At 41.7% G+C, this 20836-nt stretch overlaps 1 protein-coding gene across 1 annotated transcript; it reads left to right on the forward strand.

Moving 5' to 3' along the window:
• The first annotated feature begins 18176 nt into the window (after positions 1–18176).
• Positions 18177–19136, forward strand: TEDDM1 (transmembrane epididymal protein 1). The gene is given in 1 exon segment (XM_060141837.1): positions 18177–19136. A coding segment is annotated over 1 exon segment (960 nt).
• The last annotated feature ends 1700 nt before the right edge of the window (positions 19137–20836 follow it).

Genomic DNA, 20836 nt, shown 5'->3' on the forward strand with positions numbered 1-20836 from the left:
ACCAGAACCAGGAGATAAAGAGCTGTGTAGAGTGGAGCACTGGTCAGGAGCTGTGACTGTCAGTAGAGGGACGTCTGGAAGGATCGGGGGGAATAGGTATTCCAAGCTCACTCTCCACCTTTTGTTTCCCTTTTCCTACCAGCTCCGGATATATCCAATGAGAGGTCAAGGGAGTGTGTTAATGTGCCCATACAGGTTAATTTCCCCAGGCACAAGCAGGGTGAAGAAGGGTAGAGAGTGGATCTGGAGGGCAATGGCTATAAACAAAAAGCTGTTTGGGGGGCTTCCCGGGTGGCGCAGTGGTTGAGAGTCCGCCTGCCAATGCAGGGGACACGGGTTCGTGCCCCGGTCTGGGAAGATCCCACATGCCGCAGAGCAGCTGGGCCTGTGAGCCATGGCCGCTGGGCCTGCGCGTCCTGTGCTCTGCAACGGGAGAGGTCACAACAATGACAGGCCTGCATACCGCAAAAGAAAAAAAAAAAAAAAAGCTATTTGGTGCATTATAACATATTTACCTGATAAGCACACTCACTACCTCCTTTGGGCTTCTTAGCACCTCCAAGCAGCAGAGAGGGTAGTATTATTGACACTACTACGCAACTGAGGAAAATGAGACTTAGAGAGGGTGTGTGGATTATCCCAAAGGCATGCAGCAGACTAGCGGAGGAATCAGGGTTAGAACTCAGGAGTCTCTGGCTCTAAATCCAGCACGATCTCTAATGCACCTTAATTATCCAGGGTTGCACATCTGGACAGTGTAGGGATGAGATCAGTCCAGTGGGTCCACAGCCAAAGCTGTTTGCAAAGTTCTCGAGTAGTAGAAGCTCCAGAGAAGTCCTCCCTCCCCTCCCTTCCCCACCCTTTGTAGAGGCATTTGGGGCTAAAGGCTTAGATAGGCTGTGCTTTCTGGATCAGCAAGTCCACACAGTAAAGCTCCCTCTCTAGGCCTTTGGTCTTCAGCAAAGATATTGAAGGTATTTGTGTTATCGATAATGCTGGACTATCACAGTTTCTAAGATTAAAAATCTTGATATCATCTATGACTCTCCTCTTTGTCTCATACTCACGTCTAGTCTACCAGTGAATCCAGTTGGTTCAACCTTAAAAATATATCCAGAGTCTGGTATTCTTCCCCTCACCTGTTACAACCACTCTCATCCAAACCCTGTCCAAACTCGCCTGGATCACTACAGCGGCCTCCTACCTGATGCCTCTGGGTCTGCTTTTGGCCCTCAGCAGGTTCATTTCCAGTGTGGCCACAGTGATTCTGCCGGAACATAAACTGTGTAATTTAACTGAAAGTAAGTAAAGTCAGTGAGGACCTTGAAAAGAGATGGCTGTCTCCAGTAAAAGCCAAAGCCCTTGCTAAAACCAACAAGGTCTACACTATCTGTCCTCTGCCTCTCCTCTCTGGCTTCATCTTCCTCTGCCTCTGTGCTCATCACATTGGCTAAGCCAGACACACCCCTAGCTCGGTTGTGCTGCTCCTGCTGTATGTCACATGCAGATTCCTGCACGGCTGAGTCCCCCACTCCCTCAGGTCTTTACTCAAGTCATCTCATGAGGCCTTCCCTGCCCACTTGATATAAAACTTCAACCCTATCTCCATTTTACTTTTCTCCTTAGCACTTATCGCGATCTGGATCGATGCATCCATCCTTCCATACATACATACATACATACATACACTTTGCGTGCATTCATGTATAATACATGTATAATCCTTACAATGCACATGTATGCATTTGTGTATACAATGTACATCTATCATATACACATATAATATACTTGTACTATATTTCAAATAAATACACTATATATAAGTTATATATGTTATATATATGCATATATAAATACATATATATTTAACTTAATTTGCTTATTTTCCTTCTCCCTATGAGGGCAGAAGTTTTCATCTGATTCGTCACTACTGTCTCCACAGCATCTAGAAAACTACTGGCAGTGCAGTGTTTAGTTCTCAGTAGGGCTGATAGATAGTCAAACGTCAACAGACATTTGTTGAATCAATCAGTCCTAGTTGGAGATGACCCTTCTTTGGGCTTTTCCACAATCTTTTCTGGTCTGAGACACCTGTCTCAGTGAGAACTCTGATTTTCATCCACCTGTTCAACCATCCTCCAATTATACAATCAGCTTTTGTTGAATGCTTAGAGCATGCCAGCTAATATGTCTACATCCTGACTTTTGACTCACTGATGTGGAAACAGAGTCCACGTGGAATAGAGGAAATTACTCTAGAATTTGTCCTAATTCTAGAGAATTGGGACAAAATCATATTTTGTTATTATATTTGTGAATTCAATAAGTTTATACTTATGTTGAGAATACTATACTGTAAAAGGTAAATAAGTAGAGAGAAAAGGGTGTGAACCTGGAAGACAGAGCATCAGCCTTAAAGTCTGCTCTTGCTTCTAACCAAAGAGGGGAAGATTGAGAGATGGTGCTGAAGATGTCTGGGGTATGCAGTTTCATAGATACTGATCGGAGACCAAGTAGGATGACAAGAAATTTAACTAAAATTTCCTTAATTAAATAAAATCTAATGGAAAATAGATTCATAGTTACCAGAGACTGGGGGAAAGGAAAATGGGGAGTTGTTTCTTAATTAGTACAGAGTTTCCATTTGGGGTGATAAAAGGTTTTGGAAATAGACGGTGGTGACTGTTGCATAATGATGCATGTAATTAACGCCACTGAATTGTACACTTAAAAATGGTTAAAATGGCAAATTCATGCTATATATATTTTACAACAATAAAAAGTTTCTTTTTGAAAGAAAGTAAAAGATACAAAGGACATTGAGTTTTAGTGAGGAGAGCAGACAGCAGTGAATTTGAATTCTAGCTTCTCCACTTTCAAATCATTTGATCTTAAGCAGAAGGCTGCCGGGCCCCTTTGATCCTTGTCTCCTCATCAGTACAATGGGGATCATAATGGCTCCCTCAAAGAAAGACACTGTGTGTATAGTGTCTGGCAAGTGGTAGTACACAAATGTTCACCTCTTACAACCCTTAATCAGAACCATAGGACCTTAGAATAGGATGAAGCCCTCGAGGTTCCCTCAGCCTCCCCTCTCATTGTACAGATGATAGAGCAGGGTCTAAGGTCCCACTGCTGTTTCCTGACAAGTTTGGAGCCAGTGTCCAGACTCCCCCAGTCTACAGCAGAGTCAGCAAACTTCAGTCCGGGAGCCAAATCCAGCTTATCTCCTGTATTTGAATAATCAGTGAGCTAAGAGTGGTTTTACATTTTTTAAATGGTAGAAAAATATCAAAAGAAGAATTCGTCATGCCACGTGGGTATTATAAGAAATTCAAATTTCAGTGTCCATAAATAAAGTTTTATTGCAACACAGCTATGCCCATTTGTTTACATGTTGTCATGTGCTCTAACTACACAGTTGAATCATTGCAACAGAGACCATTTGGTCTGTGGCCCACGCAGACTAAAATATTTACTATCTAGCTCTTTACACACTGTTCTGAGGAGAGGCCAAGAAGGTTTACCAAGTGATGGACAAACACAGTTCTGAAGGAAACACTAATACATTCTAACAAAAAAGAATTACAGAAAAATAAAATATAGGGACTTCCCTGGTGGCACAGTGGTTAAGAATCCGCCTGCCAATGCAGGGGACACGGGTTTGATCCCTGGTCAAGGAAGATCCCACATACCACGGAGCAACTAAGCCTGTGTGCCACAACTACTGAGCTTGAGCTCTAGAGCCCATGGGCGACAACTACTGAGCCTGCGTGCAACAACTACTGAAGCCCGCGTGCCTTAGATCCCATGCTCCACAACAAGAGAGGCCACTGCAATGAGAAGCCTGTGCACCACAATGAAGAGTAGCCCCCGCTCGCCGCAACTAGGGAAAGCCCGCACCCAGCAATGAAGACCCAAAGCAGCAATAAATAAATAAATAAATAAATTTTAAAAAAGAAGAAAAAGAAAAATAGTTCAAATTTTATTTAGGTCTTCTGCCCATTTTTGGATTGGGTTGTTTGTTTTATGGTTATTGAGCTGCATGAGCTGCTTATAAATTTTGGAGATTAATCCTTTGTCAGTTGCTTCATTTGCAAATATTTTCTCCCATTCTCAGGGTTGTCTTTTGGTCTTGTTTATGGTTTCCTTTGCTGTGCAAAAGCTTTGAAGTTTCATTAGGTGTCATTTGTTTATTTTTATTTCCATTTCTCTAGGAGGTGGGTCAAAAAGGATCTTGCTGTGATTTATGTCATAGAGTGTTCTGCCTATGTTTTCCTCTAAGAGTTTGATAGTGTCTCGCCTTACATTTAGGTATTTAATCCATTTTGAGCTTATTTTTGTGTATGGTGTTAGGGAGTGATCTAATCTCATACTTTTACATGTAGCTGTCCAGTTTTCCCAGCACCACTTATTGAAGAGGCTGTCCTTTCTCCACTGTACATTCCTGCCTCCTTTATCAAAGATAAGGTGACCATATGTGCGTGGGTTTATCTCTGGGCTTTCTATCCTGTTCCATTGATCTATCTTTCTGTTTTTGTGCCAGTACCATACTGTCTTGATTACTGAAGCTTTGTAGTATAGTCTGAAGTCAGGGAGCCTGATTCCTCCAACTCCGTTTTTCATTCTCAAGATTGATTCGGCTATTTGGGGTCTTTATTTCTCCAAAGAAGATATACAGACTGCCAACAAACACATGAAAGAATGCTCAACATCATTAATCATTAGAGAAATGCAAATCAAAACTACAATGAGATATCCTCTCACACCAGTCAGAATGGCCATCATCAAAAAATCTAGAAACAATAAATGCTGGAGAGGGTGTGGAGAAAAGGGAACACTCTTGCACTGCTGGTGGGGATGTGAATTGGTACAGTCACTATGGAGAACAGTATGGAGGTTCCTTAAAAAACTACAAATAGAATTACCATATGACCCAGCAATCCCACTCCTGGGCATACACCCTGAGAAAACCATAATTCAAAAAGAGTCATGTACCAAAATGTTCATTGCAGCTCTATTTACAATAGCCCAGAGATGGAAACAACCTAAGTGTCCATCATCAGATGAATGGATAAAGAAGATGTGGCACATATATACAATGGAATATTACTCAGCCATAAAAAGAAATGAAATTGAGCTATTTGTAATGTGGTGGATAGACCTAAAGTCTGTCATACAGAGTGAAGTAAGTCAGAAAGAGAAAGACAAATACTGTATGCAAACACATATATATGGAATTTAAGAAAAAAATAATGTCATGAAGAACCTAGGGGTAAGACAGGAATAAAGACACAGACCTACTAGAGAATGGACTTGAGGATATGGGGAGTGGGAAGGGTAAGCTGTGACAAAGCGAGAGAGAGGCATGGACATATATACACTACCAAACGTAAGGTAGATAGCTAGTGGGAAGCAGCCGCATAGCACAGGGAGATCAGCTCGGTGCTTTGTGACTGCCTGGAGGGGTGGGATAGGGAGGGTGGGAGGGAGGGAGACGCAAGAGGGAAGAGATATGGGAATATATGTATATGTATAACTGATTCACTTTGTTATAAAGCAGAAACTAACACACCATTGTAAAGCAATTATACCCCAATAAAGATGTTAAAAAAATAAAGATTATAGTCTAAACATTAAAAAAAAAAGCTAAAAATAGAGTTGCCATATGATCTAGCAACCCCACCCCTGGGCATATATCTGGAGAAAACTATAATTTGAAAAGATACATGCATCCCAACGTTCATAGTAGCACTATTTACAACAGTCAAGACATGGAAGAAACTTAAACATCCATTGACAGATGAATGGATATAGAAGATGTGGTATATACATATACAATGGAATATTACTCAGCCACAAAAAGAATAAAATAATGCCATTTGCAGCAACATGGATGAACCTAGACAGTATCATGTTAAATGAAGTTAAGTCAGAAAGAGAAAGACAAATACCATACAATATCACTTATATGTGGAATCTAAAATGTGATAAAAATGAACTTATTTACAAAGCAGAAACAGACTCAGAGACATGGAATACAAAGTTATGTTTACCAAAGGGGAAAGGAGGTGGAGGAGGGATAAATTAGGAGTTTGGGTTTAGCAGATACAAACTATTCAATACTATATATAAAATAAATAAACAACAAACTCCTATTGTATAGCACAATATATGTAACGTACACTCAAAATCAATACCCAGATTATATAGACAAAACATTAATAGGCAAACAAAAACACAACTTAGTACTAAAAAATAGTAGGATATATAAGTAACTATGACTCAGAAGAAGAGCAAATGATTAATAAAGATTAAAAATATGTTAACCTAAGGACTTCCCTGGTGGCACATTGGTTAAGAATCCACCTGCCAATGCAGGTGATGTGGGTTTGATCCTTGGTCTGGGAAGATCCCACATGCTGTGGAGCAACTAAGCCCATGCACCACAACTACTGAGCCTGCGCTCTAGAGCCCACGAGTCACAACCACTGAGCCCTAGTGACACAACTACTGAAGCCCGCGTGCCTAGAGGCCATGCTCCGCAACAAGAGAAGCCACCAAAATGGGAAGCCTGTGCACCGCAACGAAGAGTAGCCCCCGCTCACTGCAGCTAGAGAAAGCCCGTGCGCAGCAACGAAGACCCAACACAGCCAGAAATAAATAAATAGGCAGACTGAAATAGAGCTGTTCAAAACACAAGTAAAAAATTAGTGTTTTGAATTTTATTTTATTTTTTATACAGCAGGTTCTTATTAGTCATCAAAAAATTATTTTAAAAAATGTTAACCTAAACAATTTTGAGAAAAACAGATTTAAATAAAGTAGGATCTCTTTTTCACCATCAGGTTGCCAAAAATTGTCACAAGTTTTGAAGAAACAATATTGCCCACTGCCGGAGAAGATTAGGGGAAAAGGAATTATCATACACTGTAGGTGGAAATATGAATTGGTCTACATTTCCTTGAAGTCAGCTTGGCAGACTTTTGGTGTGCCAGAATTTAAAGTTCATATATCCTTCACGCAAACAATTCCACTTCCTGCTACCTGCAGTGGACATTTGTCATGTGAACCTAACAACATCTTTGAAATAGCCTCCCAACGCCTTCGTCAGTTTCCACATTGTCAGGCCTGCCTTCCTGATAGATTTCTGTTTTTAACCACTGACCTCCCTTGTAGCCAGCTAGGGTACAGGCATGTGGCCAGTTAGACACACCCACTTGAGATTTCAACTGAGAATTGAGCAATGTAAGAAAACTGAATCTGCATGGGGTCTCTATTCTGTAACAAGAGTAGTGGCAAAGACGGCAGCCTCTGTTCATCACCAAGCTGGTTTGCCCTGTCGTTCTGAGGTCAGTGCCAGAAGCAGAAACCTAAACCCATCTGACAGTGAAGTCCTGGGCATTGGTCCTTCAAACTTAACCTGGAGCCTTTCTCCAGCCTTCCTAATGATTCTGTGAACTAACATCTATTTTAATAAATTTCTTTCCCTTAAACTAGCCAGAATGGATTCTTGCCTGTAGCTAAGAACTCTTTCACAGTGTCTATTCTAGAAATACTCACATATCTATACAAAAAACATGTACAAGAATAGTCACTGAAGCACTGTGTCCATAGGTAGCTTTATTTATTTTTTATAAATTAATTTGTTTTTATTTATTTATTTTTGGCTGCACTGGGTCTGCATTGCTCTGCTGGCTTTTCTCTAGTTGCAGCAAGCAAGGGCTACTCTTTGTTGTGGTGCATGGGCTTCTCATCGCGGTGGCTTCTCTTGTTGCATAGCACAGCCTCTAGGCATGCAGGATTCAGTAGTTGTGGCATGCAGGCTCAGTAGTTGTGGCTCGCGGGCTCTAGAGCGCAGGCTCAGTAGTTGTGGAGCATGGGCTTAGTTGCTCCATGGCATGTGGGATCTTCCCGGACCAGGGATAGAACCTGTGTCCCCTGCATTGGCAGGTGGATTCTTAACCACTGTGCCACAAGGGAAGTCCCCATAGATAACTTTAAATAATAAATGTTCACCGGTAGGGGAATGGGTAAATAAATTATGGGGTGCTATGAACTAGTGAAAAGGAATAGGGGAGATCTGTGTCTTAATAGATCTCCAAGATGCAGTGAAAAAAGTTAAATGCAGAAAATATGGGGCATATGATCCAGGTTTTGGAGATAGTTGTGTTCTTGTTAACTTCAGAAAGTCTTAAATTTTCTCCTTACACCTGTCAAGAATGGCTAGGACCATAGAGCAATCAAGAGAGAGGACATCTTGTTGGGTGTGACTTGCTTTACTTAACATACCCTACAGCAGATTTTATCTCCATTTGAATAATGATCCAATTGGATTTTAACCTATAATTAATGTGACTATATAATTTATTATTTAAACTTGGACACAAGAGAGAAAAGATGCAAAATTAACTCTTCCACTGAAACAACAGGTAAACACCAAACTACTCCAGGCAAATCAGGATCTATGGTTACCCTACCATAACCTAAAAAGAGATGTGCCGTATATTTTCAATTTGCCCCTCCAAATCCATCTTTCACCTCTACCCTTCTCCCTCTCCCAGGAGACTGCCCTGGTCTGTAACACATCATTGAGCCCCCTTATCCTTTGGCTTCGGGCAGCACTTGGCCAATGACTAGCCCCAGCAGGAGGATGGAAAGAATAGTGAGATTAGGGTAGTATTGTCTTAGCTACTATCTCTGGGGTCACCTCAGGCTGGCTGTACCCTGCTATCACAACACCATCAGTATTAGTTTCCCAGGCTGCCACAACAAATGGCCACAAACGTGGTGGCTTAAAACAACAGGAATTTATGCTCTCACAGTTATGGATGCCGAGGTCCAACATCAAGGCGTAGGCAGTACTGGTTCCTTCCGGAGGCTCTAGGAGGCTCTGTGCCATGCTTCTCGCCTAGCTTCTGATGGCTGCTGGAAATCCTCAGTGTTCCTTGGCTTGTAGATGCATCACTCCAAGCTCTGCCTCCACCTTCACATTGCTCCTCTGTGTGCCTCTGTGTCTCAAAAATCCCTCCGCCTTTCTCTTATAAGCTCATCTGTCATTGGTTTAGAGCTCACCCTAAATCCAGGATGATCTCACCTCAAGATCCTTAATTATATCTACAAAGACCCCTTTGCCAAATAAGGTCATGTTCACAGGTTCTGGGATTAGGACTTGGAAGTATCTTCTTAGGGGCCATCTTGCAACCCACAACACTGTACTTGCACATACCCAGGAACTTCGTTCATCCCATGTTCCTTGGGGCCTAGAGGTAGTAATAGCTCCAACGGTTACTCAACTATTCCTTGTGGTGTCCTTACATTGTACCCATGTCTATGTGAGAAGTACCTTTATCAAACCTTCCTTGAACTATCCCAACTTGGGTTGCCATCAATTTTCTGTTGGGACCCTATCTGAAACACCAGTGGAGTACTCGCACAGGAGGCCATAAGCCTTAAACAGAATTTACTCCCAGATATTTGGAACAATGACAAGAGAAAAAAATGTACAACTGAATTTCACAAAAGTGCACATACAACGAAGGAGATTAATTTGTAAATTTGCAGGTAATACATTAAGGAGGTCTTCCAAATTCAATCAAGATGACCAAATGATTAATTAATTCATTAAAAAAATCCTAAAATAGCTACTATTTTCCAGGTACTGTGAAGGTATTAGCAATATAATAATGAGAAAGATACAAAGATGTGCACAATTGTATTGCAACTTACAGTAATGAACAAAAAGGAGGATTGGATGGTCTGGTAAGCAGAATTCTAGATGGCCCCCAAGATTCCTGCCCCTGGTATACATGCTCTGTACCCTCCCCTTGAGTGGGAGTGGGACCAGAGAATATAATGGAATATCACTCCCATGATTAGTTATTAATCAGTTGAGTTATGAATTAGTGAAAAAGAAGATTGTCCTGAATGGGTCTGACCTAGTCAGGTGAATCATCTAGGAGATGTACTCCAGTTGGCCTGGAAGAAAGCAAACAGCCATGCTGTGAACTTCCACTGAGGGCCACATGGCAAGGAACTGTGGGCAACCACTAACAGCCAGCAAGAAATGGGAGCTTCAGTCCTAGAACAGCAAGGAGCTGAATTTCGGAAACAGCCAGTGAGCTTGCAAGAGGATCCTGAGCCAGACAACACCTTGATATCAGCTTGGTGAGAGTTTGAGCAGAGGACTCAACTAACCCATGTTGGATTCCTGACCCATGGAAACTGTGAGATAATAAATTTGTGTTGTTTAAGCTCCTAATTTTATGTTAATTTGTGGCATAGCAATAGGAAACCAATTAGGTGGTATTAGTTTGGGGTGAAGCACTGGTCAGTGACGAGAAACACCGTATCTCATTAAGATGTGTGGCCCTGTTATTGGAAGATTGTATCCAAAATGAAGCAGAGATCCTAATGAGAATGAGAAGCTTCAGGACCACCAAGATGTTGTGCTCCTTATCCAAAATCATAAGGCACCTTTGTGAATTCACTTTCCTGGGCCCCAGAAGCAGTGGCTTGGACAGGGTATGTGAGAATTCTAGACTTTGGGATACTGGAGGCAGAGGAGGGAGTTGGATGGGAGTAATCAACTTAACCCTTCAGGTAGTTTACATCAAAGGTGATGGCCAAGAGTTGCATTTACATGAGCCCTCAGTGGGCCTGTTAGAGGCCTGGTAGACAATGTAGATTCATTAACTGATTTAAAACAGATAAACCCTTAAATCATATTGGCTTAACACAACAGAAGGTTATTTCTCCCACATTCATAAAATTAAATGCCAACACTTCTAGTTAGTAGGCAGCCTTTCACCTGGTCCTTCAGAAGCCAGACTCTTCCCATCTTGTAACTTTGTCCTCTAGTGCCTCACAATCTTCTGTATTCAGCCAGCAGATATGGAGAAAGAAAGGGTGAAGAATGAGGAGAGAGGTTTCTATGGGCCACGTCTTGAAGTGGTGTACAGCACTTCCACACACATTCCACTGGCCCAGACTCAGTCACTGAACACGCAGGTAACATGGTCCCTGGCTAGGTGGCAACTTCCCAACAACACCCTACATTGTGGGAGGGGAGCAGGGATATTCAGTGGGGAGATAGATGTATCTCCCACAGGGAATTTTTGAAATTTACAGTGGGGTTCCCAAGTTGCAGAGTTAAGAATCCTGCACAAGAGGGCACAAAGGTTAACTCCTGATTTGGGGATGCAGATTCTGGTTTGGAAGAGGACTGATCTATGGAGAAACAGACTCTGGGTCCTTGAGTTCTCTCCTCAGCCACTGTGTGAGTTAATACCATAGTCATAAGGGAAGAAATAGGTATAACAGAGGTAAGATGAGTATGTGCTTCCACCTTGCCAAAAGTTTCTAGAAGAAAAAGAAATTTGCAGCTGTTGAAATGTGATCACCAAAAGTAACTGAAATCTATTATATGAACTGTGAAACCTAAGTCATGGTTATGCAATGAGGTATAAAACTCCCATTATAGGAAATTTCAAAGAGGAAAATTATGAGCTGGTGTGCCAGGAGAAATAAAGCAAATAGGTCCTTTCAAACTAAGAAATGAGAATGTTGTTTTCCATCTCTCATGAGCTTTGTTTTGGTAAGTTAGTGACAAACCCCAAGGCTTAGTAACCCCTACTTGAAATAAGATGAAAGTTTGGCACATAAACAAATGGGCTCTGACCTTGTTCTGATTCCATGGACCCACTCCCTGTGTAGTTCTGCTCAAGCACCTACCTCTGGCTTTCTCCCTTCCTGTGGTGTATTTCTGCCTAGCAACAAGGTGAGTTGTAATCATTTTTTGATGATGATGATGATAATGGTGCCCCTCCCAAACAGAAAGGAAGTAAATTAAAAGATGCTTTTGGAAAGCACCATACTAAAAGCCTACAACCATTAAGTTTATAGTATAGCTGTCTAGATGCCATTTCTGAAGAAACCTGTACCTCCACCATGAACTGTTCCTTTCACTAAAACTAAAATTCACTCAACATGTCATTCTATACTGTCTAAATCTGTGTATATCAATATAGCAGCCACTAACCACATGTAGCTATTGAGCATGTAATATGGCTCTTCTGAAATGAGATGCACTGTACATGTTAAACATAATGCTGGTGGGACTTCCCTGGCAGTACAGTGGTTAAGACTCGGTGCTTTCACTGCGGTGGGCCCGGGTTCAATCTCTGGTCGGGGAACTAAGACCCCACAAGTCCTGATGCACGGTCAAAAAAACCCACAAAACATTGTAGTTTGTAGACTTAGTATGAAAGATGGAATCTAAAGTACTTCATTTATAAAAAAAAAATACTTCATTTATAACTTTTATATTAATTACATATTGAAATGATATGTGGGCATATTGAGTTAAATATCTCATTAAAATTAATTTCATCTTTTTATGTTTTTAATGTTGCTGTTAGAAAATTTGTTTTTGCTTTTTAATTCTTTATCGAAGTATAGTTGAGTTATAATGTTGTGTTAGTTTCTGGTGTACAGCAGATCAATTCAGTTATATATATATTATATATATGTTCTTTTTCATATTCTTTTCCATTACAGTTTATTACAGGATATTGAATATAGTTCCCTGAGCTATACAGTACGAGTTTGTTGTTTATCTATTTTATATAGTTTGTATCTGCTAAACCCAAACTCCTAATTCATCCCTCCTCCACCTCCTTTCCCCTTTGGTAAACGTAACTTTGTTTTCCATGTCTCTGAGTCTGTTTCTGCTTTGTAAATAAGTGCATTTTTATCATATTTTAGATTCCACATATAAGTGATATCATATGGTATTTGTCGTTCTCTTTCTGATTTACTTCATTTAACATGATAGTCTCTAGGTTCATCCATGTTGCTGCAAATGGCATTATTTCATTCTTTTTGTGGCTGAGTAATATTCCATTGTGTATGTATATGTATGTGTATATATATATATGTATATACATACATATACATACACACACACACATACACACACACACACACCCTACATCTTCTTTATCAATTCATCTGTCAATGGACATTTAAGTTGCTTCAATGTCTTGGCTATTGTAAATAGTGCTGCTATGAACGTTGGGGTGCATGTATCTTTTGAAATTATAGTTTTCTATATGCCCAGGAGTGGGGTTGCTGGATCATATGGCAGCTCTATTTTTAGCTTTTTAAGGAACCTCCATACTGTTTTTCATAGTAGGTGTACCAATTTACATTCTCACCAACAGCAAAGGAGGGTTCCCTTTTCTCTACACCCTCTCCAGCATTTGTTATTTGTAGACTTTTTAATGATGGCTATTCTGACCATGTGAGGTGATACTTCACTGTAGTTTCAATTTGCATTTCTCTAATAATTAGCAATGTTGAGCATCTTTTCATATACCTATTGGCCATCTGCATGTCTTCTTTTGGTGAAATGTCCATTTTTTGATTGGGTTGTTTGTTCTTTTGCTATTGAATTGTATGAACTGTTTGTATATTTTGGAAATTAAGCCCTTGTTGTTCGACACATTTGCAAATATTTTCTCCCAGTCCACAGGTTATCTTTTTGTTTCGTTTATGGTTTCCTTTGCTGTGCAAAGGCTTATAAGTTCGATTAGGTCCCATTTGTTTATTTTTGCTTTCACTTCTGTTGCCATGGGAGACTGACCTAAGAAAACTTTACTATGATTTATGTCAGAGAATGTTTTGCCTATGTTCTCTTCTAGGAGTTTTACAGTATCATGTCTTATATCTAAGTCTAAAGCCATTTTGAGTTTATTTTTGTGTATGTTGTGAGGGAGTGTTCTCACTTCATTGATTTACATGTGGCTGTCCAGGTTTTCCCCACTTGCTGAAGAGACTGTCTTTTCTCCATTGCATATTCTTGCCTCGTTTGTTGAAGATTAATTGATCATAGGTGTGTTGGGCTCTCTGTCTTATCCATTGATCCATATGTCTGTTTTCTGTGCCAATACCACAGTGTTTTGATTGCTGTAGCTCTGTAGTTTTGTCTGAAGTCTGAGAGGGTTATGTCTCCAGCTTTGTTCTTTTTCCTCAGGATTTCCTTGGCAATTCTGGATCTTTTATGCTTCCATATAAATTTTAGGATTACTCGTTCTAATTCTGTGAAAAATGTCATGGGTAATTTGATAAGGATCACATTAAACCTGTAGATTGCTTTGGGTAGTATGGTCTTTTTAACAATATGAAATGTTCCAGTCCAAGAGCATAGGATATCTTTCCATTTATTTGTGTCATCTTCAGTTTCCTTTATCATGGTTTTATAGTTCTCAGCACATAGGTCTTTCACCTCCTTGGTCAGGTTTATTCCTAAGTATTTTTTTCTTTTTGATGAGATTTTGAAAGGGATTTTTTTTTTTTTTACTTTCTCTTTCTGATATTCCATTATTAGTGTAAAGAAATGCAACAGATTTCTGCATGTTAATCTTGTATCCTGTTATCTTGCTGAATTCATTTATTAGTTCTAGTAGTTTTTGTGTGGAGTCTTTAGGGTTTTCTATATATACTATCATGTCATTTACATATAGTGACAATTTTACTTTTTCTCTTCCAATTTGGATACCTTTTATTTCTTTTTCTTGTCTGATTACTGTGACTAGGACTACCAATACTATGTTGAATAGAAGTGGTGAGAGTGGGCATCTTTACCTCCTTCCAGATTTTAGTGGGAAGGCTTTCAGCTTTTCAACATTGAGTATTAGGCTGGCCATGGGTTTGTCATAAACGTATTTTATTACGTTGAGATATGTTCCCTCTGTACCCACTTTGGTAAGAGTTTGCATCATGAATGGTTGTTGAATTTTATCAAATGCTTTAGAAAATTACATACATGACATTTGATTTCTATGGAACCAAGGTAGTCTAAATAGTTCTCTATATGTTGTGTGTTTGTGTATGTGTGTTTGAGTGTGTGTAGAGATGTGTGCCTTCAAATTGTAAGCCCTTTGTGGATAAGAACTACATCATATACTTTTTTATATGCCTGCTGTACTCAGCAGAATCCACAGCAGTTAGTAAATTCATAGGTACTGAATTCCTGAAGGCATTCTGGCTCATCCTGGCATTTCATGCCAGACAAGTGGCAGTGGCTGTGCCTGGGGCCCCTCAAGAACATGGGGGGGGGGACAGGTCTGAGGGGGAGTCTCGCCATGGAGCAGCCAGGCGATGAAGGACCTCCGTGGGCTCCTGTGGTCAAGCTGAGTTTGTCTTGGGAAACTCTTTCCAGGTACTTGGTGTCCACAGACTCTGGAGCTGTCTGCCAGCTCTGCTAATCATTCACCACCCTTCGCTTCCTTCTTGGCTATTTGTGGGCAGTGAGTGTCTGGTTTGGGATGGGTGATTCCTATCTTCAAAGTCGTGCTCAGGATGTTCACGTTTTAATGAACAACATGCAGCCCTGGTGCCTGGCCAAGGTGGGGCCTGAGCAACCCGGACGGGACCTGAAGTGGGGCCCCCTGTCCTCATATGTTCCACTTTCAACCTCACATTGCTCTGGGGTCAGTGCTGCTGTTCTCTCTCCTCTTCTGACCACTGACTCACAGCTGCAGGAACAACTGGGGAGAGGAGGATAGGAGCTGGAGAAAGCTCTGCTGCACCCACCTTACTAGGACCACAGCCTCGAAGTACTAGAAGCAACATTAAAAGCAATCAAATGTGGCTCCTCTTGAGGCCTGTAACCACATGCTTCCTGTCCCGGTCCTGCTGATACATAGAGGAGCGATGGACCCTGGGCCTCTCCCAGAGCAAATCCAAGAACCTAAGAGAATCCCTCGGGTTCTCTCCTCCTGACGACTTCAGAAGCGTCACTCAGATTTTCCCTTTGAATCTCCTACCTCTGAGCACTGAGCACTACAGAGCTCTCCCAGTGTTTTGGTAATTCACCAAAAGGGAGAAGACAAAAGATAAACATGTTCACTTCTGTGCAACCATATTCATGCCCTTTTATTTTCACTTTAATAGAAAGTTAAGTTGAACACTCAGTTTTTTTTAGATGAGGGGGATGACATGCAGCAAATCAAGGGGAACTGGAGTGAGAAGGCAGATTTCTGACTTCCATCGATGCATTTTCCATTCTTCATGCTGCTTTCTTAGAACTGTGTTTCTACACCTCAGTGGTAACAATGGTCACCTCCAGATTGTGAAATTAGATGATTTGTAACGTTCTTCTTTTTGCTGATGCATTTTATCTGACTTTTCTATAATGACTGTATATTAATTGAATAAAAATACTTAACTTTAAAATTTAAAGTTAGAAAATTCCCCCAGAAAGCTGAATTAAGTTTCGCTTTTCTAATTTCCCTTCACACTCAAATCCCTAGCCCCACCAAACCTCTAAATAGCAAGAAGAAATCTGAATTACTGTCATCCTCAAGGGCAGAAAGATTTAACTTTTTCTGGAATTAAGTGGACTTGTGGAAGTGTAGGTAGTTGGGTAGGAGTGAAGTCTCAGAGGCAGTGCTGTGACCTGTGTGTAAGTTCTCCTCCTCTTCACTAGGGGCACTGTCAGCATACAGGTGCTGCCTCTCTGCCCCACAGCATTACTTGTACCGTAAGGACAGATGATTATGCAGAAGACTGTGATGTCAGTACCATTCACGTTGAGCAGTGAACTTCTCCCCTCAGCATTATTATCACCCCCAGAGAAATTCCTATTCCATGTACCTTCCACAGTAAACCCAGAACCACTATGAGCTTCACATTATCTGTACTTTGTTCTTCACCATCCTCTCTGCCTTATACTCAGCTGGCTGTTACCCAATACCTAGGACTCTGTCCTCTGAGGTGCATTAGACACTAGCAGAGTCATAGATAAATGAAGCTGATGGGCTAATTCACATTAAAATCCAAATGGCCAACACTAGCACACTGGAGTCACTCCTCTCAACGGTATCTACATTTTAGGGATTACACCTTAATGCCTTGCATCAGTTAGGGATAGATCATGGGAATATGGATTTCTTATGGATATTAGACCTTACACATTTGTAGTGAGGAAGTCTATGGAAGGCTCTTGCCTCTCTGTGTGATGGGGTGGAGGCCATTTCAGCTCAAATTGGCAGCAGTCAGGAAGTAGTACATTACATGAAGTTGGGGAAGAGCAAGGACAAACTGCAGCTTATGAAGATAGACTGAAGCCTCTGTCTTCCCCTCATCACCTCATACTTCAGTGGCAGGTGGCCTGCAGAAGCAGCTGGTGCCCTTCGCACAAAGAGAAGCTGAGGGAGCTGTAGGCCTGGCGGTCCATGCCAAGGAGTTGAGCCAGCAGATCAGTAACTGAATACGTGAACTGCAGTGGCGCCTGGTACCCTACACCTTCAGAGTGTCTTAGGTTGCTTCATTTCCATCTTTAGGTTCTCTTGTAAACTTCTCTTGCAGCCAACTCAATCTGGAATCATAGAGGGAAGGTAACTCTAGGAAACATGGCTCAAGCTTGGTTAGGTTGACACAGTACAAAATACCCACTGTTCCTGAAATCAGTATCAAAAGTTAGCTTTTCAGATCCATTTACTGGCCAGTAGAAATGCTGAAGTGGGGAGACAAAGGTGGGGAGGTGAAAAGATAAGGGGAGGAGAGGGAGGGACCTTTCTTGGTGATCCTCAGAACACGTCTATAAAAGAAGAAAAGCCAGATAGGTATGAAACATGCTCATATATCCAAATGTTTTTAAATATATGTGTCCAGAAAGAAAACTTTGTAATCAGGCCAAAGTTATGTCTGAGAGATACCAAAGGAAACCTGAGGATTTGTGAGTGCCCAGGCTTCCTCTGGAGACCATGGCAACCCCTAATCCCATCCCATGCTTCTGTGCCCTTCTCTGAGTGCTGGGCAGTACCAGGGGAAGGAAGCCATAGGAGAAAGGGACAAGTATGACCAGAAGCGCCCCAAGGGCCCTAGAGGGGAGCCCCTAAAGGCACATTCACCAGCTGTCTTCTTTGGCAGAAGCCAGTTAGTCCCCAACGTCCCAGAATGGAATGGAGCAATGAGGCTTTACACCACCAAAGTCATAGGCTTGTTTCAAGAAGCATTTCCTCTCTGTGGGGGAGCAGTGGGTGGGGCGAAATGATAAAAGTTGGTGGAAGGCAATTCTTTCCAGAGTCCAGATCTTGAAGTGGCCCCAGAAGGTGTGGACGTGCCTTGGTTTTACTCTTCTCACCTTCTTTAGAGGGATTTCTAGTTCAATGGGAACCTTTATCGGTCATGCGTACCCAGGGCTGTTTCTACTCTCATATGGGCTGTATCAAGCAGTAGTGGTCTCCAAAGCTGTGATATTCAGTGACTCTTTCCTGTATCCTTCATCACCTCCCAGGAATAAGGGGAGATGGGCCAGGCTGTGGAAAATATCCTACGGAGGTTTGCTGAAGACGCTGGCTGGCTCTGGCTTGTAAGTGTATGAGATAAGCTGCGTGAAGAGAGGGCTGATACTGATGAACAGGGAACTGCCCCTGACAGTTATGTACGCCAAAGAGTGGCAGCACGTCACCATGTACATCCTTCTCACCCTCAACGGCTGTGTAGAGGTCGTGAGCAAGAACTTGCTGCCTCAGCACTGTGTGCCCCCAGAAGAAGGGACCTTGGTGCTGACTTTCTATGTGCTCCTGCTGTTGCTGGTGTCACATGTTCAGGACTCAGCAGGGGTGGAGCTGCAGGTTCACTCTCTGCTCATCTTGGTGGTGTTGTTGCTGATGCTGGTGTTGACCGTACAGCTGTGGGTTCCCGACACGTTTCAACTCTCAGTGATCGGGACCTTTCTGTTTCAGATCATGGGCTCCTGGCTGGTACAGGCCGGCTTCATTCTGTACAAACCAGGCACCGGCTACCCGGGGCAGGATGATGACATCATTGACATCACGTTTGTCACCACCTTCTTCTGCTGGCATGTGATGATCGATGCTTTGTGCCTGTTGGGAATCTATGGCGTCTCTTCCTTTTGGCATTGTTGTTACCGTCCCAGCTGGAAGCTAACAGGGTCCAGAGAAGCTCCATGTTACACGACCACCGTGGGACCCCTCTACAAATTGCTGCAGGAAGTGGATCAGTCAGAGTCTGGCAGTCTCTCAACCTCTAGCTGGGTCTTAAATGTCTGGGCTCAGATCCTAGTGAGGGCTGAGGATAACAACTGTTGTGACCAAGTTTTCTGATCCCTGCTATTTTCCCTTAATTCTTGGTTCCTAGACTCTTTCCAATTACCTTTGTTGGGGGAACTCCTTTTTTGTCTACCTCTCATACACACTGATGTCAGATGATGAAAAAGCACAGGTGCTGCCAGCTGCCCATTTCTAGTCATTTGAGGCCTAATTTTATAATGATAAACAAACCTCAAGTAATCAATTGATATCCCCCACACAATATCTCTAAAATATCCAGTGTAGGTAATAAACTTGCATGCTATTAATTTACTATAGTATTTGAGATGTAACAGAGAAGTCCTCCCCTTGAAGGCCAGCCAAGAAAAGACTTCTCAAACACTCTTAAGGTTGGGGGGAGAAATTTGCAATTCTCACAAAATTCCACCAGAGGGCACTATATTCACATCACCCCAGCCAAGCCTCTAACTCTCCAACCCAGTAAAAAGTCTCCTAAGAACCGGTTCAAAAAAAGTGGGGGGAGGGGAAAGGAGGTCAGGAAAAATATAGAGCCAAGTTTACGTATTGTCCAAATATCCAGAAAATGTACCCAAGCGCTGTTTGCTTCCCGCTAATATTTGGCGTGGAAATGTGAAATAAACAAGGATTCAAATCAACTAATGGGATAGGAGTGAGGGAGGATGAGCTGTGGATCCAGTTGAGGATATCTTTGGGAAAAGTACCAACTCAAGGACACACTCTGATCCTAGTCAGTTTTTGACCACAATGCTAAATTTCCTAAACTTCTAAATAAGCTTCAATAATGTTCCAATCAATCTAGAGAACAAAGATAAATCCATACATACCTTGAGAATAGGAAGAAAATTTATCTGTGAAGATCCCACATTCACAAAACAACGAAACAGATTATTAAATACACAAAATGATCTCCAAAGATTCCTTTTAAAAGAACCTGTCATACAGCAATTTTTCCCCTGGTAATCTAGTTATTCACAAAGAATATATTGAATGTCCATTGTATGTAAGGTACTGGGTAAGCCACTATGCAGGATTCAGAGGTAAACTAGTTGGTTCCTGGACTGGGTACTTTCCTTAGTGGGTACAGTAGGGATTTCGGAGTTTAGAGGTGGTGGCCCAGGAATGCATCACCCACAGCCCGAGAAGGCTGAAGGAAGGGCAACAGAAAAAGGCTCTCAAGGGAATTGCACCTTGGAAGCATATTAGCCTGTGAAATGCTGCACTAAGGTGAATCCAGCTAGCTACTGCAAGTGAGCACGTCCTCAGCTTCCTCACTGGTCAGCTAGAATGATTTGAAGGTTCATTCTAGAATTATACAGCTGTAATTTTCTCAGTAGCACTTATTTTACCATGTCGTTAGCTAAGATGAACTTAATTCCTCCCAACTCTCCAAGCAGTTTCCTATGAGAGACAAGATTTGGGGTAGGGCTCAGACCCAAACCTTCAGTCATAAGGTGTAGGCTGGGACACAAAGTGTTCTCTATATTTGAATGGTTTCCAGGGGCCTTCAACAAAACTCACATCAGACCAAAAAAAAAAAAAAAAAAAAAAAAAAAGCTGAGACTTGAATTTCTAATTTCCTAACCTGAGCTTAAGAATATCAAACAATCAGAAAAGAGATAAAGAACAATTCCTCTGGGTTCAGTGTTAGATACCAAATTGACGTAAAACCTGGTCTTTCCTTCTTTAATTGTGTACTGTGAAATTTGAAGGCTTGGTCAATTGCAGCTTTTCCC

This window comes from Lagenorhynchus albirostris, chromosome 2, assembly GCF_949774975.1.
Source record: "Lagenorhynchus albirostris chromosome 2, mLagAlb1.1, whole genome shotgun sequence".
Lineage (NCBI taxonomy): Eukaryota > Metazoa > Chordata > Mammalia > Artiodactyla > Delphinidae > Lagenorhynchus > Lagenorhynchus albirostris.